The following is a 24,642-nucleotide window of genomic DNA, read 5'->3' on the forward strand; positions in this document are numbered from 1 at the left end:
GCCTTACGACCAGTACTCGGTGTTCCTCGTCAGGGAGAGGAGATATTTAAAAAAAAAAAAAAGGTCTGAGTCCTAATTAGGTCCTATCAAAAAACCCTCACAGGTCACTTCAGACACCAACAATCTTCAAATACAGGTTGCATATCCTTTAATGTAAGCTGGGGGGAGACAGATGTCAGCCCCAGGTCAGTCCTATCCTCTTCCACCATCAGAACTACCAACAGCAGGGCTTCTTTCTTTTGGTTACCATGACCACCAGCATCCTCTCACACACAGGGAGTAGAGCCATTTAATGAGATTGGATGATTCATTTAAATTAACTTCAGGAAAAACAGAGAGGCTACGTATGGCCTGATCAGCTGCCAGAGAAGGACGAGGAAGACAAGCGTGAGGTCGATCGATCGGCTGACTATATTGACAAGATACTGATTGGTTACATGGTGAAGAAAACATACAATACAAAATACAGAAAAAGTTGGTTCCATCCCTCCCACTCCCCCCCCTTACCCACCCACCCCCAAATACTCATCATCGTGATTTGGTCAGAACAGGGCTCAGAGCCAGAGGTCAGAGTGACCAAGGGTGGAGGGATCCTGGGCCATGGGTGTCCGGCTGTCAATAATGATGCTTAAGTAATGCTGCGGTTTCTCTCCCAGCTGGGAGTCAGTTGGGGAGGAGGCTGCAGCCTGATTGACAGCCAGCTGAGGGAAGAGCAGCCTGTCCCTTCCCCAGCTCAGGGCCTGCCCACTGCCCCAGCCTAAGACGCTCCCAACAAGTTAAGATGTGGGTGCTCTTGCTGAGTCCGCTCTCCAGCAAGAAGGGAAGAAAGGGTGACTGCTCCAAGCCCTGTCCCCACGGATGAGGAGCACAGGAGCATGGCTACTACCAGCAAAGGGCAAGTGGGGGAGCGGGAGAAAGGGACCTGGGAAGAGCAGAAGATCATATATATTAAAAAAGTGACTTAAGACTTAAAATTGAATTAGTATTTGTACAGAAAGGTGCAGGTGGAATAACTCCCTCCGGCCTAGGATCAAAGTTATGCGGAGAATTCTTGATGGACCCTTCCCCTGCCCCCAGTGGTGGCCCGAGTTGTTAAGTGCGATTGGTTAGAGTAGATTCCAGTCGGGTCATTGTGGTGGAGGAGTGGGGGCAGTGGCAGGTAAGGGGGCTCAGTTGCTGCAGCACTGGCTCCGGCTGGCTGGGTTGCTCTCCTGCAGATCCACACCTCTGGTTCGGCCCGGAGCCCCAGCCGCATTCTGGGGCTCATTCTTGGGAAGCTTCTTAGCTGTTAGGGAGAGAAGGGGAAGTAGGTTTTGAGGTCACCCTAACACTCTCCCCTACTCAGTGACAGCCAGAATACTGGAGGGCTTGTGTGCCAGGTATACTGTGTCCCTAGAAACTGAAGCAGAGAACTTGCCCAAAACCCGAGTGACAACCGGCATTGCCAGGATTTGAACTCATAGACAGAAGGATTCCTGAGGCAAATGAGCTAAAGTCCTATGGGGGAAGACATGGCAATGGAAGGCTCTGACATGGGCAGGGAGAATAACACTTAGACTGGTCCAGGCATTAGAAAGTTTTGCATCTGGGAGTCAGACGATTTTACCAGTTAATTTTATTTAAAAAATTTTTAATTTTAGGTATATGAGCACACTGTCACTGACACACCAGAATCGGATCGAATGATTGTGAGCTGGGAATTGAACTCATGATCTCTGGAAGAGCAGCTGGTGCTCTTAACTACTGAGCCATCTCTCCAGCTCAATTTTATAAGTTTAAATGGTAAAAATTCTGCTGGGGAAGATATCCCACAGACCCACTAGAGACTAGCACACAGGGTCCTGTTCTGCTCAGGGGAAGGACAGGGAGAGACAACTTACCTATTGCCATGAAAATTTCATTCACGTTCATTGCAGTCTTGGCAGACGTCTCCATGAAGAGCAAGCTGTTGTCATCTGCATAGGCTTGTGCTTCCTGACTCAGGCATGTGAGGAAGAGAGTGGGAGGGGAACATGGCAGATGGCAGGGCTAAGACCCAGGATAAGATCTTCCTTGGTCTCTGCCCTTATAAATCAAGAGACTGACTGGGCAAATGCAGGGGTTTCAGGCTTAGGGTTCCCCTGTTCTGGGTTTCCCCAAAACACCAGCATCACCTGCTCTCCACTCACACGCCACACCTCGCAGTTCACAAATATTGGCAGATTCTTAATAGCTTCCCTAGGTCCTCTCTGTCTACTTGTTCTTCAAAATCACCAGGCGAAAGATCCTCCTGGAGAGAGATCTCCTGCACTATGCCTGCACATCTGGACAAAAGCATGAGCAGATGTGGATGCCACCTGCAGCACTGTCTCTAGTCCTCAGCGGTTATAAGCAATCCAGGAGGCCATCGAGTTAGGACTGGAAAAAGATGAACTGAGGGGTGTGGAGGCTCATGATTGTAACCCCAGGAAAAACAAGAGGTTCAGGAGTTCAAGGCCAGCAGCCTGGGCTACTACATACTACATGAGATACTTCCTGCTCCCCACCCCTACAAAAAACATAGGACACTGTAACATATAGTACATGTGGTACACAGCATATTCCCATCCATGATGTAAAGTAAAAGATATGTACATTTTTGGGAAAACCAAAACCTGGGAATTCTGGATAAGAGAGGCTAAGTTTCTAGGATTAAAGACACTAAACTCATTCTCTAGGCCTTGTTGGAGTATTTGAAGTTTACATGCATGCATTGCCTAAAAAAGTACTGCTTCAGTCCATTTGGCTTACAAAGCAAACGTGCAGAAATATTACCTATCCACCCACTCCCACAACACAAAGACAATTCCTTTATGGCCTGTGCTTGAGTCCTGAGAGGACAGCAGATGAGAGCTGCCACTGCCTGTCACCTTACAGGGCCCAGGCAGCCTGGAGAGGCCTCCCTTACAGAGCCAATGCACCCTTCCCCAAGTTCTGTCACTTTACCTGAAACTCCACAGCTCTCTTGCTGGCCAGGTCTGCTTTGTTCCCCGCTAGTGCAATGACGATGTTGGGGCTGGCCTGCCTCTGTAACTCCTTCACCCAATTCTTAGCCCGTGCAAATGTATCCTGAGGAGACAGGATGGCAATGTCAAAGGGACAAAGGAAATAGTCTACTCAGGGTTACTCAGTTGCAAATGCAAACTGGCATAGCCATAGGCATTTGAAACATCACCCCTAAAGATTCTTATGCTCTTTTTCCAGTCAACAGGAAATCCGCCCATACACCACCCCGAACAGAAGGCTGAGTGGTCTGAAATGAGGTTGTTTGTTTGTTTGTTTTTAAGATTTATTTCATCTATGTGAGTACATTGTCTCTGTCTTCAGACACTCCAGAAGAGGGCATCGGATCCCATTACAGATGGTTGTGAGCCACCAAGTGGTTGCTGAGAATTGAACTCAGGACCTCTGGAAGAGCAGTCAGTGCTCTTAACTGCTGAGCCATCTCTCTAGCCCCCCAAATGAGGTTTTTATAACCCAGTTCTTGGGGATTTACAGAAATGAAGGACAAAGAGAAAAGAAGGAAAGTCTTTACTGTGTTGGTGATGTCATAGACCACAATGGCTGCTTGGGCCCCCCGATAGTACATCGGGGCCAGGCTGTGATAGCGCTCTTGGCCAGCTGTGTCCCAGATCTCAAACTTGACCGTTGTATCGTCTAAGCAGACAGTCTGTGTGAGGAAAGCCGCTGCAAGAGAAAAGGTGGTGTCATTAGGCAAGGAAGAACTGGAAACCACCCTGACTTATTCTTGCTTGTTGCTTCTGGCATGTAGAAGCCTGTCCACACAGGGCAGGTGGGGCTCATGCTCCTGTGTGTTGTCTGGGAAGTGCCTGCACTTGAGCCATTTCAGAGCCATCCTGCAAAGCACAGCAGGGGCTAGAAAGGGGAGGCACGGGGTGGGGGTGGGGGTGGGGGTGGGGGGCTGATGCCAAGCCTGAAAAGGTAAGACCTCATCCCCCTAGCCTTCCTTCCACTGCCCTTCACAGACCCATTTTAGTTCACAGGTGACTGTGACCTTCAGTTTCGGGAAGGCATTCTCTCTGGGAAATATACACTGTCACGCTGCCAGGCTGTGGCTGGGTGGCTGGCTTCCCAACCACCCCTGCCACCTCCAGGCACTCCAGCTAGCCACCATCCCCACTGTGACCCAGAATCGTTCCTGTATAGCCAGCCCGTGGTTTGAATACAGATGCCACCTGAGACAGGAATTCTGCTGCCTAGAAATCTCCTACCAAGAGAACAGAGAAAGGACTCAAGTCCAAGGGTGGCTCTGGCCTCTTGAGGTTCACACTGACTACAGATGTGAGAGGCTAAGGCAAACATGTTTTGAAGGAGAATCCTGGAGCTGGGACAGACAGGTAGACAGGTAGGGTTCCCCATACCCTGGACCCAGCCGAGGATTATGACAGTTCTGTGGGAAGCTGTTTTTCCTTGTTACCACTCCCCCCCCCCCCCCAGCCCACTGAGGAGCCTGGACTGCCAACGCACTTCCCCCTCTCTAGCTCCTGACAGAGCTGAGGAGGCAGTGAGAAGACTGCTGACATGGCTTATTCTGTTTCCAGCTGCCTGGAAATCTCCTACCAACCAAGAGAGCAGAGAAGAAGGATGACTCAAAACCAAGGGTGGCCCTGGCCTCTTGAGGTTCACACTGACTACGGACGTGAGAGACTGAGTCCAGAGCTTATTCACATCCTAAATGCTGACCAATGGGGAATCAGAGAAAGAACAAAGGTCAGCAGCAGAGGAATGGACATATATACTGCCCTGTAGGAAAAAAAAAAAAAAAAGACCTCACATCCACACAACTAATAAAGAGGCCAGACCAGAGCAGGAAGCCAGTTTTCAATCCCTAGGTAATTCTTAGCACTCTTGCTTTTTGGGACGAAGCATGAAGACTGACTGCTGGATTCAACTCCAGGGCCCATTGACAAAAAGGTGTTCCCAGGCCAGACAGGTCCGGTTTCTGCGTGTGCAGCCTTCCTCCAGACCCCTCTGGCCTGACTTGCTTTGCTCACTCACCTCCAATTGTGCTCTCCTGGTACTCATGGAACTGCCCCTTGACAAAGCGGAGGACCAGGCTGGACTTGCCCACGGCAGACTCGCCCAAGAGGACCAGCTTAAACTGACAGATCTTGTTGCCAGCAGCTGGTCCATTGGGTCGTGCTGCACCTCCTCGACCCGCCATGGCGCGCTGCTCTGTAGTAGTACCAGTGAGCGTGGGGGTGGGGCCGGTGCTATGCAAAGAGGCACTTAATGGGAAGGGAGGCCTCCAACTGCAGGGAGAAATCAGAAATAGGGAGTTAGAATGAGACTGTCAACAGGTGCCTCCCTGAGGACCTGGGTAACTGCTCTTGCCGCTAGACTTCCAGCCCTTTCCACAGGGTTGAACAGCAAGTCTTCACTAGACTCAACTATACTCTTTCCTGCAGAGCAGTACCAAGCAAAGTGGCTTCTCAATATTGGGCTCATGGGTCCTAAGCAAAAACTCAGACTTCCTTCTCTCAAAAACATAAATTCACTTACAAAATCCAAGAGAGAAATAAATGCCAGCATGAGTCATCAGGCTCGCTGGGCTCCACCTTCTCTCCCCCAAAAAAGGGCCCAGGAAGACGACTAGGATTTAGGTCATCAAACAATAAGATTGTAGTCTATGCTCACAAGCCTACTCTGCGCAGGAGCAGTGTGTGGGGAGGTGGGTGAAGCACAGCAGGTCCTGGCAGCCAGCTCCTCAGATAAGGTGCTTATGGGCACTCAGAGACCAAGGCCTGGCCAGTTCGAGTTATCAGAATGACCAGGCTTGTACCACACAGTAGAACGACTGACTGACTTTCCTGGCTTTCTGAGGCTGAACTGTGTATATCAGAATCAAAGCAATGCCCCCTCGCTCTTCCTCAGCTTCTTTCCCCAGTCTTCTCATTTTAGATGGGCCTGCAGTCTCACACACATTAAAAAACAAACCACACAGAAAACCAAACATGCTCTGAGGCCGGAGCTCTGCCCCCAGTCTCTGCTGCCAGCTCTCCCTTTTAAATAGAGACCTAGCTTCCATTCTCTGCTGGCAGAGTAAGGGGTGACACAAAGAAAGCTTAGGGGGAAGATGGGGGTAGGTGGAGGCAAACATGACACTGAGACCCACACCCTTAGCAACTGGTGGTCCAGGCCTGTGGTTCCCACTCAACTGCAGAAACTCAAACTTTTTGGAAGCTTCCAAACTGCACAGAAGGATGAGAAGGCTCTAGAAGACATACCAAAAGATACTGAGCACACATAGGGAGGAGAGCTGACCTGGCCCTGAACAGGAGGAGTAAATCCCCTACGGCCCAGAGCAGGAGCATGATGGACAGGGGCCTGTGGGAAGCTCGGTGCCCCTGCAGAAGCTGACAGCAAAGGGCCTGCTTTGTTCAGCCTCAAATCCTTTTGCACATCCAGAATCTCCCAGCAACTCATTTAAAAAGTGAGCTTCAGGAAGAATGACTCACTAACCAGGAGCAACGGTTTCCTTTCTGGGCAGCACCAAAGGAAAAAAGCTTTGAAATGGGGGCCACCTCTTCCCCAAAAGTACAAGGAAGGAAGTGGGGGTTGCAATCTTCAATATGATTACTAACCAGAAATGTCATTTAGACATGGCATAGGTAAGATGCTTTCTCATTCACCCAGACAGGAAAGACAAGGCCCGTGCAGTTTCATCGGGAGAGCTTCCTCACAATGCCCATGCATGTTCTAGGAACTCAGAGTACTTACTTCAGGAAATCAGTCTGAAAGACAGAGCCAGTACTCATGGAGAACTGCACTATTATCTCTTTGAAACTTTAACATAACCTCCCATTTTTACAGATATAACGACAGTATTAAGTGCCCAGGTCAAGGCCATTCAGTATACAAGTGACAGAGCTGGGATGTAACTTGGGTTCCTACACACAAGCTCATTTGTTATCAGGCTGTTCTCCCTGCTGGGGAAGAACAATGAGGGCCATGCCCACCCTTGGTGTTGGTTTTGAGTGGCTGCAGCAGTTCCACTGGCTCAGCAAAGTCCAGACCTGGCAAAAGTGACCCTGATACACAGTGGAATTTACAAGTTGGTGATTACCCCGAGTGCACATGACACAGGGCAGACTTCAGCTCAAGCACAAGAAGTATGAAGGAGTGGGGCAGGGAACAGACAAGCAAAACCCTGGCTGCAAGAAACCTCAGCAGGTGTGGAAGAGAGACAACTACTGGCACCGGCAGCAACCTTCCTGCCCCTACAAGTCGAAAGCCAAGTGTCGTCCCTCCGGAACCCAGAGCCCTGTAAACCTGCCCAGCCAGAATGTGATGTGCTTCTTCTCATTCTTCCTCTTTTTTAAGCCAGAAAGGGAGAAAATGAGTTCTCACCAACAATTCTCAACCTTATCTGTATGTGGAAGCCATCTGTGGGGCTGGCCGGGAGTGCTCATCCAGGCTCAGAACAGAGCCAGCCAACTATCTGCAAGTACCACTGAGATACAAACAGGGCTTGAGCAGCTAGCATGAAGCAAACAAAGCCCAGCTTGAGGCGCCAGGAGTGTGACTATCTCGTCACATTCCTGGGTTACCTCACACAAGCCACCTGAGCTAAGTCAAACCAGGACAATTAGTGACAGGGCACATCAGGGTTAATGCCAGTGTGTCTGCCCAGAGTGTAGCACCTTCTCCACAGACTGGTAAGCAGGCCCTGGCTTTGCTAGTACACTGAGCAAGTTCTACCCAGTTGGCCTAAATTGGCTGCTGAAAGGTGCTGCTGTCCCCCTGGCCCTGCCTCTAGGAACCCCTGCCTTTTATGGTCTACTGCCTCGAGGCTTTCCTGGCCCCAAGAAGGGATCACATGAGCAGAAGTGTCTGACCTTTTCAGCCAATAAAGCACTAAGCAAGACAATTTTTGTCATGAAGTAATGCAGCGATAAGAGCATGTCTGAAACAGGTAAAGGCCACACCCAGGTTCTCAGGAAGGCTTACACTGTCTACTCCCAAGGCTAGAAAACCAGAAGATATACCCCTGGTGGTTGGTAAAAGTGAATTAATTCATGTCCTGCACTGTCCTGCCTCCTGGTATGAGTGTGTATAGCATGTATGTGTGTGTGTGTGTGTGTGTAGCATGTGTATGTGACATATGTATATGCACGCATGGTGTATTTGGGTGTGGTATATGTATATGTGTGTGTGCTGTATGTGTATGTGTGTGTAACAGGCTATTTTCCTCCCAGCCCCAAGTTCCCCAGAGATAACAACTCAAGACTCAAAATATATTTACAAATACCTAAGCCATATAGCTAATAATTTAAAATAACCCATTTATACCAATCTACATCCTGTCACATGCCTAGTTACCTCTACTCAAGGACCAAATATCTCCTCATGTTTCTCTGGTGACTCTTCCCATGCCAGGCTCTGTCCCAGAATTCTTTCTGCCTACTGGATGCCCCACCTTCTATTCTATCCTTTCCTATAGGCCGGAAGTTTTTTAATTGACAGATGATGCACCCATATAATACACAAGATATTCTCTCTACATGTGCAGGTGGTGTATATGTGCACGTGGTGTGTGTGTGTGGTATATGTATGTACAGTGTATGTATATGTATGTTATGTATGTGTGGTGTATGTATATGTATGCATGGTGTATATGTATGGGTTTATGTAGTAGATGTGGTGTATGTGTATATGTATAGGCATAATATTTTGTGCAGTGTGTAAAGGTTGTGTTGTTCAAACACTGACTTCTCTGCTCTCATATCTTGTTTCAATCCAAACACAGCACTGTAATGCTTAGGTTCAGAATCTGTCTCAAATTTGTGTAAACAATTCTTACAATTTATTCTCAGCCTTGTCAATAAATGCTGATCACACAACAGTTGGGCAAGAAACTTCTACTAGCCAAGGGAAGAGAGAGGAAAGGAAGAGTTTTGGAGTTTGGGGAGAGAAGGAAGGGGTCTGAGAAGATATCATGGAAGAAACATCTAAAGCAGAAAGCTAAATCTGCAAGTATTAACTGGGATCATGGCTGGTAGGTAGCCAAATTTGCATAGGAGTTATTTATAAATCAATATTACCCAGCTATTGAAATATAGCTTGAAATAAATCTTGGCTTCTCTGTATTGTTTTTGAAGACTAGCAAAGGTAAAGAAATACAGCTGCCAGATTAATTCACTGTTAACATTTATATTAATTAATTTTACATGTGTGTATAGTGCGTGTATGCATGTGTGGTGTACATATATGTGTGCAAGGAATCTTTCCTCCTGAACTAGTAGCAAAGATATTCCATATTTTAAATCAAGTAGCAGAATAAGTTTAAGTTGTTTGGAGTAAAGAAATCAAGTCCTTAAGAGCTAGGCACCAACATAGCTGCCCGTAGGATGAGTAACAATCTTTTCCCCTGAATGTTTGGCAATGGTGAAACTTCAGGCCCATGACAAAGGACTCCCTCAAGACCCATTCCCAGCCCTCAATAAGAATCCTGGTTCACTCACAGACCATCAAGAGTGAGCACCAACCCCAACTTCATGCCTTTCATAGAAAGGGAGCATGTGGAAGGACTTGGGGAAACACCATATTTAGTATGTCTTTTCCCAATAATACACACGAAGGGGCAGAAGCAAGCTCAGGGCCCTGGACACTACAGTCTGTGCACATGCTAAGAATGGACAAGAAACAGGACAATCAGGACATTGCTCTTCATTGTTGCTGTACTCTGGGTGCCTCAGGTCAGTAGCCACTTTTCTCTTCAGAATCTACATTAGACCATCTACATCAGAATCTCTGGAGTCTAGAACTCACGGCTTTAAAATCAGCTCCTCAGAGGCAGAGGCATGGGGAGCTCTGTAAGGTCAGAGGCCAGGTAGGACTACAGAGTGAGACCCCGTCTCAAAGAAACAAACAGAAGTAGCTGACTGACACACCTGAGCTCCAGCTGAGAAGGGAAGGCAGACAAATCCATACTGACATACATGAGCAACCACTGAGTGGGGCAGGGCCTCACTTTTCTAAGCTGAAGCCTTCAAGACACCAAGGGCTGCAGCAATATCGCCCCTTCTTAGTCCCTGTGAGGAATGTTCACGCTTCTTTTCTCTGCTCCATACCCTAACTTCACACTGCTGTCCTTCCTGGTAAAAGGTCTATCAATTCCAGCTGGTGGGTGTCTCTGGCGCTTCCTGTTTGCTTTAGAGACTTCCTCTCCTGCAGTGAGGACAGCCTGAGCAGGGAGCAGATTAGAAACCGACTGTAGGCCAGGGGTGGGTGGAGATGCAGTCACTTAAGGTTAGCTGCTGAGGACGGGTGGGGACAGGACTAAGAACTGGCTCTGCCCAGCACTCTAGGGAGGTGGTCTAGCCAGAGACTTGAGCTTGAGAAGGCAGAGCCACCTCCTGAAACTTACTAGTTAAAGAGAATGGAGCACTGGCCTGAGCAGAAGTCATTAGGTTCAAAGGCCAAGGGAGCCAGTATCAAAAGGTAGCCAAACAGAGCCAAGGACTGATACAGAGGCCTCAGGGCACTGAGGTGAGGACTGGCCCACAGTCTCAGAAGAGGGATCTTTCTTCCCAGGAAAACTACTGCTAAGACACACTTGGGCCCAGGGCAGTCTGAGAGAACTGTTAAGCTGCAGAGCTAGAGGCAACAGCAGCAGCCTGGAGTCTCCTATGCCCTGTCCTGACCTCAGCAAAATCAGGTTAGGGCTCAGAGAGGGGTACTGGGCCCAGCTCCAGTCAGCTGGTTAGTTCTGTATTCTTGGCCAAGTTATACAAGTGGTCATTCTCAGCTTCAGTTCCTTATCTACAAAATGTATTATTTAATGTTAATTGCATTGGGTTTCCGTAAAGGTTAAGTAAACACAGAGTATCCAACATAGAATTAAGAGGAAGGTAAGATTCCAAGTTAAACTACAGGCTAGTTACTTAATTAACTCTGACTCCTTGTTAACTAAAAAGGCCATATAGAGCTAACTATGTCAATTACAGAGGTAAGGTGTAGTGACTTGCCCAGGGACACACAGCAAGGTGATGGCAGAGCCCAAACCCATGTAACTTAGGAAAGGTCCCCCTATCAGAGATGGAAGAAAAACCAAAATTATCAACATAGTCACATCTACTAAGCATAACAAGTTAAAGAGCTGGTTTTCTTTTTCTTTCCTTCCTTCCTTCCTTCCTTCCTTCCTTCCTTCCTTCCTTCCTTTCGTTTTCTTCTCTTCTCTTCTCTTCTTTTCTTTTCTTTTCTTTTTTCTTTTCCAAGACAGGGTTTCTCTGTGTAGCCCTGGCTATCCTGGAGCTCACTCTTTAGACCAGGCTGGCCTCGAACTCAGAGATCCATTTGCCTCTGCTCCTGAGTGCTGGGATTAAAGACTGCCCAGTGGGAGTTGGTTTTCAATGTTTTTTTTTTTTTTCAATTTATTTATCATGGGTGTGTGTATGTACATCACATGTACATAGAGGTCAGAGAACAACTCTCAGGAGTGGGTTCTGGGGACAGAATCCAGGCCATCAGACTTGGCAACAACATGCTGCACCATCTCCACAGCCCTGAGTATGCTTCAACAAAACAACGGCTGTTAGCAGGAAAACACTTTTTTAAATTAGTTAAAATTTTAGCTAATCATAAACTTAAATAAGCACATGAACTTCTTTGTATCTAAAAGTTACAAGGTAATAAACAAAATACTAATGGCATGGAATTTGCATAAAACAATGAAAAATTAAAGATTAGAAATGGGCATACCGACAGACACCATTAATCCTTGCACTTAGAAGGCAGAGGTAGGTGGTTTTCCATGAATTTGAGGCCAGCCTCATCTACATAGTGAGTTCCAGGACTACATGTTGAAACCAAAAATAAAAAACAAAACAATATATATACAGAACCAGTTACCTCTTACATATAAGCCATTTTTATCTTTCTCTAGTAAGACTCAGAACAATACGACAAAAAAATATGTTGCCTAAATTGGAAAACAATCCAGAAAACAAAGATACCCAAATGAGCTTCTGTATACAAATATTATTTGTTCAATATATGTTAAACCTATGTTTATTGCTTAGACTTACTTAACTATGGGCTAAAGAATTGTGACACTGGGGCTGGAGAGATGGCTCAGCGATTAAGAGCACTGACTGCTCTTCCGAAGGCCCTGAGTTCAAAACCCAGCAACCACATGGTGGCTCACAACCATCTATAATGAGATCTGATGCCCTCTTCTGGAGTGTCTGAAGACAGCTACAGTGTACTTACATATAATAATAATAAAAAAAGAATTGTGAAACTGTTTAAATATTCCTGAAAGCAAGAAGCCCACATGTTTTTAATGAGCGGAAAGAGGTTACCGTGGTGTGATACTCTATCCCACCAACTAAGGCTATCTGAAGAAGGAGGAAAAGTTTGAGGGTCAGGAAAGGAGAACTGGCTAGGGTGGTAGGACTTTGGCACTACAGTACTCAGGAACATGTCTCACCAGCAGAGCAAAAACTCTGGCCCTGGAGCCAGGCACTCTAAAGTCCAGGTTGAGTTCTGGGAAGGACTTTAATGGAAAGCCATTAAGCAGCTGATTTAGGAGGAGATGCAGGAAATAAAGGGGCTTCCTTTACACAGTTACAGTAGATGACCTGGAACCATGTGAGCAGCCTAGAGGCATGCGCAGAGTCAGCTAGGTTCCCTGCCACTAGGACACACTGAACCCCCTACTTGCCTCATGTCCCATGCCTGAGAATAATCTCAATGCATTCCTCATTCTAGAAAAGACCACAGTGAAGCCTCATGGAATCCCTAAGGGCACCAACTATGCCAACTCCTGAAAGGGGGTTTAAATTCTGGAAACATCACTGTATAGCCAAGCTAAACATTTTGCCAGGAGCCACAAAAGAGTATGGTGAACTCCTGAATCCCTTTCCCTCATGTCCTGGGTAGTACTGAGGACAGACGCCAAGACAAGTCAGACTGTAGCCATCTCTTAGGAGACAGACCCCAGCTTCTAGAGTCCAGTCCTAGAAATAGTAAGAAATCCTGAGAACTGGCAAGATGGCTTCGTGGGTAAAGATTCTTGCCACCAAGACTGACACTCAGAAATTGATCCCCAGGACCCACGGGGTAGAAGAAAGCCAACTCTCCCAAGTTGTCTAATGACCTCCACACGCGTACACATGTGGGTGGGTGGGTGAACAAATATATAATTTAAAAATAACAGAAAGCCGGGCGTGGTGGCGCATGCCTTTAATCCCAGCACTGGGGAGGCAGAGGCAGGCGGATTTCTGAGTTCGAGGCCAGCCTGGTCTACAGAGTGAGTTCCAGGACAACCAGGGCTACACAGAGAAACCCTGTCTCGAAACAAACAAACACAAAAATAAAATAAAAATAACAGAAAGAAGAAATTCTTCCCTGACTGTCAAGTGCTTTCTCAGCTTTCCACCACAAATGTGTCTCTGGAGGCCATAGGGGAAGCACAGTCGCGCTAACTTTCAGGCAAAGATGGAAACCTCCAGTGACGCTTCCTCTCTTCCACCGACCCGCATTCCTCAGCCCACATCTGCTGCTCCGGCGTGGAGCACAGGTTTTCTGGATGGCAGGTAGGATGACTACTCTGTATTAAATTCTAGCTTGGTTTGGGATCTTTGGTTGGTTTTGAATGTTTTCATTTTTTTAGATACAGAGTTTTACTGACCTGGAGCTTTGGAATCCTCCGACTCAACCTCCCAAGAACTGGGATCACAGGTGTGTACCACCACTCTGTTCCCTGTGTCGGTTTTGTTTGTGCAGTTATACACTTACTAGGATGTTACTAGCTGGAATCTCATCAATACAGGGCTTGTCTCCCTCTCGGTCTCAGGAGGAGCTCTACAGAGGCCAGGAGTGTGAGCCAAGACAGCTGCCACTTCTGCTGCCCCAGACCCAGCAGGACTCCAAGAACCTCTGCTCAAGTCAGGGTCAGCGACAGCACCTGTTCTCTCAGGCGCTCACTCCAACTGACACTCCTCACAAACCCTTCCTGTCTCCACAAACAACCAACACAAGAAAACCAGCTTAAATCACTGCCGTCTTTGTTTCGCCCTTAGCTCCCAGGCAGTGAGAAGAGGTGGTATCTAAGGGGAGAGCAGGGGAGTCAGCAGTAAGACAAATTCCTCCTGCCCAGACAGCACATGCACACTGTGGCCAGAAGCTGCCCAGCTAACAAGAACAAGGTGAAAAGTTCTCACGCCAAGACCTGAGGGACAATGGTTCTTGAAGCCGGAGAACAGTCTTTCAGACAAACTTTCTTTCTTAAAATATATGATGGTGTCAGCTGAAAACAGGGTCCAATCAGACAATAAGCGAGTACAAACACGGTTCAATAAACTAGTCACATTTCTGCTCTCAGAGCCCCACATCCTACAAGGACTGCTGCAGGTGACAGCAGGAGGTTTGAGATCTTGGGAGCTGGAGAGTTGAGGATGAGAAGACAAGTGTCACAGGCAAAGGATCCCAAAGGCTGACTGTAGTTTCCCTGTGGTTTAAGCTTGAGCCTGGTATAAGGTCATAAATATTGTGACCATGCGATACAGGCCAGGCTGCTGAAGTGTGGTAAATAAATGGGGACATGGAGAACTCACGTTCTGGGGACAGCCATCTTCCAGCTGACATGATCCCACTACAAGAGCACTCCAGGCCAGCGAGGGGAAGCCTAACCGATTTCCTGACAGCTCTCAGGTCCTGGAGTGACCTGCAGCTGAATCCCTTCTTCCCCTTCCTGAGAGGCTTTGCAATGGGAGCAAGGGAATGAGGTCTTCAAGATGCCTTTCATATCTTTGTTTTTTATTTAACTGAATGAAGCAGAGTCAGGTGCACAGTGGAGTTAAGTCAGACTAATAGCAAGTCCTAGGGCCATTACTTTTGTTGGCCTCCTGCTGTGACCCTGAACTATCTAAGCCTGTAAGAGAGAGAGTAGCGCCGGGCATGGTGGCCCACTCCTTTAATCCTAGCACTCTGGAGGCAGAGGCAGGCGGATTTCTGAGTTCGAGGCCAGCCTGGTCTACAGAGTGAGTTCCAGGACAGCCAGGGCTACACAGAGAAACCCTGTCTCGAAAAAAACAAACAAACAAAAAAAAAGAGAGAGAGATTAGCACCTTCATCCAGGGCTGCTAGAAGGAAAAAAGCCCCTAGAACCCAACAACAAAGCCAGTCAGCAACCCAAGTGGGCCAGGGCAAGCCCCACCCTCGAAGTCCCAGGAAGCAAGTGGAGCCTCAACCCACCACCCCTACCCCTGCCCAGACACCTTTCAACTCAGTTTTGCGGGACCTCATCCTCCGAGGCCCCTTATTTGAAAGAGGAAGTCTTTCACTAGTTTCCTGGAACAAGGGTTGATTTCCTAGAAGACTCATAATGTTCTGTCAACAGCCCCAACTTTGAATTCCCTGGAGAGGTGTCTTGATGCCACTGAGTGAACGAACTATCACTATCCAATCTATCCAAACTATCACTATCCTCCCCTACTAAAACCTATCATGATCCTTTCAAGAACAAAAAAGGGTGACTCTTCTGTGAGAAGCCCATACCTGTGCTCTGGGGTGTGTTTTAATCCTCATCCTTAAGTCTATATTGAAATACTTTAACAAATCCTGACTCTGCTTCATTAAGTTTGGAAAAAAATTAAAGCTAAGAAAAGTCCTATAACAAGAGGCATCTTGAAGACCTCATTCCCTTGCTTCCATTGCAAAGCCTCTCAGGAAGGGGAAGAAGTGATTCAGCTGGGGTGGGGGTGAGAGAACAGGGCAGTTGATGACAAAACCAGAGTTGAGTTCCTTTTAAAAATCAGGCTGCAATTGTTAGAGGTTTGCAAATTGGCACCATTCATGGCCACAGAGTCTGAGCAGCTCAGAGAGCTACGTAGTGACTAGAACACCCAGGGTGCAGGAGGTGTCACACAGCCTCCTCAAGCCTGAGATGCTTCTGACAAGGCCACCTGAAAGGGACACTCACAGACCTGCGAAGAGAGGCAAAGGCTGGCTCAGGGCTTAAGTTACATATTTTTAGAGGGTGACTGCCCAGCAGAAGGAGTTAAGCTAGTCAATGATTCAGGATCATAGCTCCAAGCGATAGTCTGCCTTGAGCCTGCCGAGAGCCACAAAGGCTACAACTGAAGCCTCGCTGAAGGAGAGGTCTGTGTATGAATGGCAGGAAGACTCGTGACTAGACCACCTGGGACTTGACATGGACTCTCAGCCCAAAGTCCAGAAAGGATTGACTAGAGAACTCTAAATACCCAAACCAGACAATGATTACAGCCAGTACCTCTCCACACTCTGAGTAAACTCCAGAGTAGACACCAAATGTGCCCACTATTTCGCTCAAGTGCAGCATCAGGCAGCTGGGGACTATGAACTGGTGAACAGTTCATAGGAACTGTTGCAAGGACCAACTGCTAGGACTGGAGGGGTTCTCACTATGTGCTTGCTCTGCCACTTCACCCAGATATGAGGAGCACCAACCATCACCAAAAGGGACAACCTGAATTCATGCCAGTGACTCCAGAGCAAGGCACTGGAGAGAAAATGTTTGCTAAACAGGCTTTGGAAGGGTAGCTGATTCCAGGGCCTGGGCAGGAAATACACAAAGAGCATCTTGTGCCAAAAAGTAAGGAAATGCTCAAAATACAAAATCAGAAAACTTCACAATGATAGGTTGGTCAAAGGGAGCTGAAAGAGCAGCCTATGGTCAAAGATGAAGCAATGTGAGGAAAAGCCACAGATTACACACTAAAGTGTAAAATTAGGTACCTGAGAGCCAATATCGACGGATGAAATAATTGAATAAATAAATGAGAGAGAATAAGCAGATCTCTTGAATCGAGCGAGAGTCTTAATAATTCACGTGACCACTCCACCCTCCAAGAGAGGGTCCTGACCAGTCACTCTTCAGTGTGGGCTACACATGACATTCTTCCAAAGAGAACAAATGTGGTCAGGCTGCCAGTGACAGTGGTAGATCACACTGATTGTGTGGCCCTTCATACAATAGGATGCAAATGGTATTTTTACATCTCTCCACTAACCCGTATCACTCCCAACCCCAGTCTACTCAACGAGAAAAATGTCTAGCATCACACAAAGTATCTGGCTGGTGACCTCAAGACCATCAAGGTAACTGAAAACGAGTGTAGTCTGTGAAGCTGAGAGTAGTCTGAGGAGAGGTGACAGCAGCGGAGACAGGACAATCAGGTGGGTGTCATCCACAGAAATGTGAGTGGAGCACAGACTTTCACACATCAACACTAATGTAACATGCTACTAACAGGGGAACAGGGTCTAGGGCTTGTGAGGAACTGTACTACCCTCAGAATTTCTTTACTACTCTTCTGAAAAGTTCACTTAAAGGAAAAAAAAAAGGCAGGGTGGGGCAGGGGCTCACGCTGAGACAAGATGAGATCTTGAAGATGAGTTAACTAACCTGAGAGGGAACAGGGAGAAGAGGGGCTGCATGTGAGAGAGCACACCCAACACGGCAGCTAAGACTAGAGCAGGGAATTTCAAGGCCACAGCAGCAGGATGCTGATGAGGGGGCTGCCCTCACTGGTGCTTTTTGTTTTCTTTTGGTGAGAATAGAACTGGAGCCTTGAAAATGCAAGGCATGCACCCTTGTATTGAATTCTAACTCCAGAACATCTAGTGCTTAAGACCAATGTCACCCTGTGCAAAACTAGCACCCACCGACCAGAGTCAAACTCACTTCGCTAAGTGCTGCCTGGGTGGGTACTGTCTCATCACACACAAGTGCAGAAAGTACAGACTATTCTGTCCTGCTATCAGATTTACTCACTCTGTAGAAGCAGATGGGGTGGGGGCACTCTGTAGCCAGCCAGAGACATGTCCACCTTCTCATACTAAAATCCTCACAGGAAATTGAGATTTGGAGAGCTCTATCCTCTGGAAATTTGTTTGTAGCCTGCCTGGCTTGCAGTATCAACTACTCTACTTACCTGTATGCTCTGGTGTCTATGTTTGAGCAGCTGAAGAGAGGGCTCAGGCTAGCAATGAGCTGGGGCTAGGTTCAGATCCCAGCTTTAACTAGGGAGAGTGTTAAGGAGGCCGGCAGGCAGGTACTTTTAGGCAGGGTTCCATGTCCCTGCTTTTCCTTTAGCAGCTTCAATGAGGGACCTACAACATGACCATATCTGTGGCCTGAGGTGCTCATCTAGCTGAGATAGAACTAGCAGGGAGCCAGCATTGAGAAGCAAGATCATGTAGAGACAAAGACAGGAGCCAGTATCTCCTCAGGCTAATGAGAAGCTTCACCAGGAAAATGACTTGCAAGACAAGTCTCAAAAGAGGATGGAGGCAGTCACTTCCAGGCAGGTGGGGTAGACACTTAGCCTAGAGAGGAGAGGCTATACTGCATAATGGAATGAACACAGACTCCTGTCCTGTCACTCACTGTAGAGTTCCTCACTGGGACATGGGCCTTCCTCCAGTGGAGTAGGGATGAAATGAGTGAGCTCAGAGCTCAGAAGAGTGCCTGGTACAAGTCAACAAAGCCCAGTAGGCGGAGCTTTAGCCAGATACTGTGGCACCCACCTTTAATCCCAGCACTTGGGAGGCAGAGACAGGTAGATCTCAGAATTCAAGGTCAGCCAGGTCTACAAAGAGAACTCCAGGCTAACCAGGGCTACACAGAGAAACCCTGTCTCAAAAACAAAACAAAATAAGTTGAACTTTAACTGGTATCACTACCCCTGTGTATAGGAGATGTGGTGGTTTGAAAGCCAATCCTTTATATGCCATACTTTCAATACACAAAATGCCTTAAAAGATTATTTCAAGGTTCTTTGTTTTGTTTGAGATAGCCTCAGCCTATGTTTTATATCTGGAGAGAGGGTCTCACTAAGTTATTCTGGCTAGTCTCAAACATGCTATGCAATAAAGGCAGGCCTTGAACTCAGGATCCTCTTGCCTCAGTCTCCCAAACTGCTAGGATTCCATAGGGCTCTGCCAAGGTCTTGAAAGCATCAGAACCTAAATTTTGGGACATCTTAGTCTATAAAACCTGCCTGAAACAAATGTGGCCATGCAGATCAGTAACACTGCGCTCATCTCCTAGGAAAATCCCATTAATGAAGAAAAAGGTACAATAATGGGAATGGTAGTACATGCCTTAAGTACCAACGCTGAAGGCAGGGGCAGGGGCAGGTGGATTGATATGAGTTCAAGGCCAGTCTGGTCTACATAGTAAGTTCCAGGATAGCCAGAGCCAAGTAGAAAAAGACCTGCCTCAAAAATAAAAGAAATAACACGGATTCCCAATTGGACAATCACAGTGACTACCTAGCAGTTTCTTATAGTTTGTCTGCCTCCCCCTGCCCCCTCCATGGTCTCACTATGGCCCAGGCTGGCCTTGAACTCACTGAGATCCTCCTGCCTCTGCACACACCCACCCACCAAGTGCTAGGATTAAAGCCATGAACTTGCCATCCCCAGCACTCCTGTAAAAAAAAATAGCTACAGCCTGTATCAATTCTGCTAAGTAGCTATGGAATGAGCAAACACGGGACATCATCCAAACACTGGCTGGTATATCAGATTGTGACCCTAAAATTGATTAGAATTGTAAAGATGAATTATAATAAACCTTCACAACCCCACCTGCCCACCAGAGGCCACCGTAAGGATCTATCCTAACCATGACACTGGACTGGCTCCTTTATCTTTTATTTCTTTCTTTCTTTTTTTTTTTTTTAAAGATTTATTTATTTATTATATGTAAGCACTGTAGCTGTCTTCAGACACTCCAGAAGACGGAGTCAGATCTCGTTACAGATGGTTGTGAGCCACCATGTGGTTGCTGGGATTTGAACTCTGGACCTCTGGAAGAGCAGTTGGGTGCTCTTACCCACTGAGCCATCTCACCAGCCCCTATCTTTTATTTCTATCTCTGCAAGAGATCTAGTATTCCCATTTTGTGAGGAAAAAAAAAAAACAACAAAAAACAAGAAAACAGGTTCAATGAGCCCAAGTCACCCAAATGGTAAGCAAGGGGCTGAGGATGGGAATTCAAGTCTCTGCGCCTAAGCCTCTACTGCCTTCCACCTACACTGCCCTTCTGATAGCTGAGCAATGGTTACAAAAAGAGTCAAGAGTCTCCTGTAATCCAGAATGGCCTCCAACTTTCTATATAGCCAAGGATGACTCTCAACTCTGATCCTCTAGCCTCTATCTCCAAGGAGCTGCAACCACAGATGTGCCTACACACCTGGTTTATATAGTGCAGAGAGATGAGACTCATGCATCTTAAGCAAGCACTCACCAACTGAGCTATATCCTCAGCCCATTAAAAAGGTTCTTTCTGGGCTGGTGAGACGACTCAGCAAGGGAAAGTGCTTGCCACCAAGTCTGAAGACCTGAGTTCTATCCCAGGCCCCACCTGGTAGTAGAGAACTGACTCTCACAAGTTGTTGTCTCTCTTCTACACGTGTTCATCGGCACGTGTGTGTGTGTGTGTGTGTGTGTGTGTGTGTGTGTGTGTGTGTGCGCACACCCAGACAGAAAATAAATGAATACGTGTAGGTTCTTTTTAAGGAATGCTTGCTTAGTGGAGCTCTATCTGAATTTGAAGCTGAGCATGGTGATGGGCATCTTTAATCCTAGGGCCTGGGAGGCAGAGACAAGTGGACATACCTCTATGGGTTCCAGGACAGCCAGGGCTACACAGTAAGACCCTGTCTCAGAATCATCAGGGTATCAGAGGGAAATCAGAAGGCATGGCCTTTCAACCCTGCCTGGGGGACCTCTCTGCCTTTCACTTTCACTTTCATTTTCTAGCTATCATGAGTCAAGTTTTGGAGAAATTAATGGCACACAGACATTAGCAAACTCTTAGGCCCTGAAGAGTACAGGCTTGGGATTCTTAACTGTCATGGAGTCCACGGCAAAGAAAGAGGGTAGAATGTTGGGAAAAGAGAGGGAAGCAAAAGCCAATACTAGAGACGGCGGACTTAAGAGTCTGTGCTCCTGTCCCTGTTCATTCTCCCTGCAGGCGCCTTTACTCAGCAAGCCCCGCAGACAGGGGAGCCTGCTTTTAGAAAAGACAAAGCTACACCCGAAGCCACGCTGCAAGCACAGCGTCTGACCACTTCTAACTGTATGCTTGGGGGGAACCGTCTCAAGGTGGGCATACAAATACCACCATCTCCAGGACACTTGTGAGGAATAGGCACTGAGAGCACTCTGGGGGCTTTCTATCTTCACGAGCTCTTGCCCTCCTCCAGGAGTGAACAGGCAGAAAGGCCAACGAGGTGTGAGAAGCAAGAGGGGAGGTGGAGAACAGCCTTAGAGAGGAGGGACTTCCTCTCTGGAGTGCCCTCCCTAGCCCGGCAGATCAGCAACGGACTTCTGCTGGGCCGCTACAATTTCTGAAAGCCAGAAGTGGCTGCAGAACCATGCAGAACTCTAGTGCCTCCTGTCTCACAGACAGCTTCTCCGCAAAAGGGCGCTTTGGAGTCAGAGCTGGAAAGATGTCCGGACAAATGCCAGAAACGCCCATTAGAAGGTTCCCTTGCTTCAGCTAGAACCCCAGGAATCACAATCCACTCCTTGGAAGGTAAGTCTAGCAGAAACCAATCCCTGTAAACAGGCAGGGGTCACTGGCCCTCTCCCTCAGAGGCACATGTTGAACAGATCAGAGAAACTAGGCTAGCTGAATCTCTGAGCCCACAGAGAGAGAGAGAGAGAGAGAGAGAGAGAGAGAGAGAGGATTGATTGATTGTTATACTGACTGAACACCGGAAACTGTCCAGAAGTAGGTTGGAAAGATCTCAAAGCAAAATGTTTAGCCTTTGTGTAGTAAGAAAAGCATCTTAAGTTGATCAGATCTCAAAAAACCAAAAAAAAAAAAGTTGATCAGAGATGCCCAAGGACTGAATGGCTTTCCCACTCTTCCTCCACTGCAAGACAGCAAGGGTCAGCTGTGGCTTCAGAATCAGGCTACTCCTCAGGAAGGCAGTCTCTAACCTGTACTTTGGCCGCATAACAAGAGAACCTTCCAGCTTGGTCAGAGATACCAGCCATTTCACACACTTAAGTCCCAAGGAAAACACAAGAATCCTGTGTCAATACAGTAGGGGAACTGGCACTTTCCAGCACACATAAGCAATTCCTTTACGGACGAAAACTATACCTGCCACGGTGATGTGGACTAACTGCTCTGTGAAAAAGTCCAAGCCAAGAGGGGAGTGGAGACTCTGGTGAGGAATGGACCTGTTGCTCAAGTGTATAGTGGTGTGTGATTCAGGGTGGTTAAGAGATGGTGCCTCAATTTCACACTACTCCTATTTGGTCTATTCTCCACCCCTATAGATAAGCAGGCAGCAGTCTCTCTAAGGAAACCACTCACATGCTCTGGAAGGACAGGGCTGGGCCTGAAGCAGGGGGGAAGGAGGAGGGGAGACAGAAGATAATGAATGGGCAGATCCTCCCTGATCTGTGATCTGTCCCTAGGATTGAGCAGAGCTCAGCTAAATTCTTTAGAGGCAGGAAGACGAACACACACTGAGAGAACTTAAGACAGGGCTGGGGGCATAACGTGCAGTCCAAGGAGAAGGCTGCCATTCCGTCTAAGTGACCCAGAATTCAAACTCTGCTGAGGTCCTCGTAAGCTCAAGAGGAAGTAAGGAACTGTAAGCGCGCAAAAACACTTCTGTGCGTGTACAACACTCTCATTCCGACATCCCCCCCCCCCCATCCCCGCATCTCCGAAAGGAAATCGAGATAAAGATAATTTCAGGGCTGCAGGGGGACAACTGGGTTTTTGGTTGGGATTGGGGAGTGGGAGGCGTAGAACACAGGAAAGGAAAACCAGGAGAGACAGCACTCTCCGTCACCTCTAAAAGAGAAGGGGGACAGGTTCCTTCGCACCTGGTAAAGACTCTTTGATTTTGAAAGCTGAGGGGGTGGGGAGCGGAACTTAAGAGTCCCTCTCTCCCACAAGTGGACTGGACAGGCCAGAGGAGAGCCTCAAAAGACTCCCAAAGGCTCCCGAAGGACAGGTTAGCGAAGGAAAGAGGAGCTCCCCCTTTGGCCTGACGCCCTGGTGAGCCCCTAAGAGGGGGCTACGGGTCGGGGGAGGGGTCAGTGTCCCCCTAAGCTAAGGTTGGGCAGGAGGAAAGGGTACCCCAGGGAGGCTACCACACAAGTGAGACACTGGCCCTGGGACAGGCACACTCACCGCGGCTCCGGGCAGCAGCGTTACTTTGGGCCGGGGCTTCCACAGACTCCGCTCCTCTCCCCCCCACCCCCGGCGGTGTCCCAGGCTCCGGCCTCCACTTCCGCCTTTCAGCCGCTCCGGATCCGGATCTTCAGCTCTGCCCCGCCTCTCTATATTCCCAGGTGACTGACAGAAAGAACAGACCAATGGGAGACACTCCGATCCTACCCACAATCAACGCGGGAAAGGAGGGAGAGTGCGCGCGAGGGATGGCGGGACTTGTAGTTCTCCGCACAGGGAGGAGCCGGGGGCTGCCTGGCACTTGGGTTTTGGGTGGAACCGGCTGCCGGTGGGGCGGAGCCGGTCCAGGCCTGCTTATCGCGTCACTGCCAGTTCCAAGTGCCGCGAGGGAAGGCGTGTGGCTGAGCTTTCCAAGAGAGCAGACAGAGGGCTGTTCATGCAGAATTGAGAAAGGAAAAATATGATGTTCACGTAGCCGCGCAGACCGGTCGTGTGCCCTCGGCAACTTGGAGAAGCCAAGCCCGCCCAGGAGGCTGATTGTTGAGGACATTCTATTATAGGAAAGGCGATGGAGTCAGGTGTAATGGCTCGATCCGAAGGCAGAGGCTTGCAGATCTCTGTGAGTAACAGCTAGGGTTATGTAGTAAGATCCTGGCTTAAAAAAAAAAAAAAAAAAGAAAAGAAAAGAAAAAGAAAAAAGAAAGAAAAAAAAAAGGTGATGAAATCTCTGAGAGCTCTATAGAATGGGCTCTCTGGGGGCTAGCGAAACGGCTCGACAGGTGAAGATGCTTGCAGCCAAGCCTGACTGAGTGCCGTGCCCAGGACTCACATGGAGTAAGACAGACTCCCACTAGTTGTCTTTTGACAACCACCCATCCACCCTCCCTCCCGCTAAATACTTGAAGAAATGTAATTTTTTTTTTTTAAAAGAAGGAGTTGTCTAGAGGATACTAAATGGTTGAAAAGGAGACCTGCTGCTGCCAAGGGTTGCTCTCACTCTCTCTTCCTTTCACATGGGCTCTCACTATGTAGTCCTGATTGGCCTGGAACTTACTTTGTAGATGGGTTGTATTTGAATTCACAGAGATCCTCCTGCCTCTACTTCTGGAGTGCTGGGATTAAACACATGTGCAACCACCACGACAGACTAAGCTTTCTTTCTTAGGCTCTGTTCCCAAATATACCAGACCCCCTCATCTCCCTCACTCTGCCCCCAGTCAGAATTAGCGCTCCTTCAAAGACTACCTGTGTTCTCTCTACCCGTCACTATAGATGAAAACCACTAACCCTTCTACCACAGGTCAGTTCTGTTTCTGTTGCTTCTAATTCCTTCTGTATGAATTAGGACCACTTTTTGTTTGTTTGTTTTTTGTTTTTTGTTTTTCGAGACAGGGTGTCTCTGTGTAGCCCTAGCTGTCCTGGAACTCACTTTGTAGACCAGG

The 24,642-nt window shown here is 47.8% G+C and overlaps 1 protein-coding gene across 2 annotated transcripts; it reads right to left on the bottom strand.

The window, feature by feature from the left end:
- Positions 1-125: 125 nt before the first annotated feature.
- On the bottom strand, positions 126-23,338 carry Rab5c (RAB5C, member RAS oncogene family). Of its 2 annotated transcripts, none has more exons than NM_024456.5 (6): positions 23,201-23,338; positions 5,038-5,291; positions 3,554-3,705; positions 2,965-3,087; positions 1,881-1,974; positions 126-1,285 (listed from the first exon to the last, which is right to left on the bottom strand). In NM_024456.5, the coding sequence occupies exons 2-6, from the start codon at positions 5,201-5,203 to the stop codon at positions 1,170-1,172; spliced, it is 651 nt and encodes a 216-aa protein (NP_077776.2). In that variant the 5' UTR covers positions 5,204-5,291; positions 23,201-23,338; the 3' UTR covers positions 126-1,169. The 2 variants fall into 2 exon arrangements, with proteins under 2 accessions (NP_077776.2, NP_001291932.1); NM_001305003.1 differs by having other exon boundaries at positions 1,881-2,028.
- Between the last annotated feature and the right edge of the window lie 1,304 nt (positions 23,339-24,642).

This window comes from Mus musculus, chromosome 11, assembly GCF_000001635.26.
Source record: "Mus musculus strain C57BL/6J chromosome 11, GRCm38.p6 C57BL/6J".
NCBI lineage: Eukaryota > Metazoa > Chordata > Mammalia > Rodentia > Muridae > Mus > Mus musculus.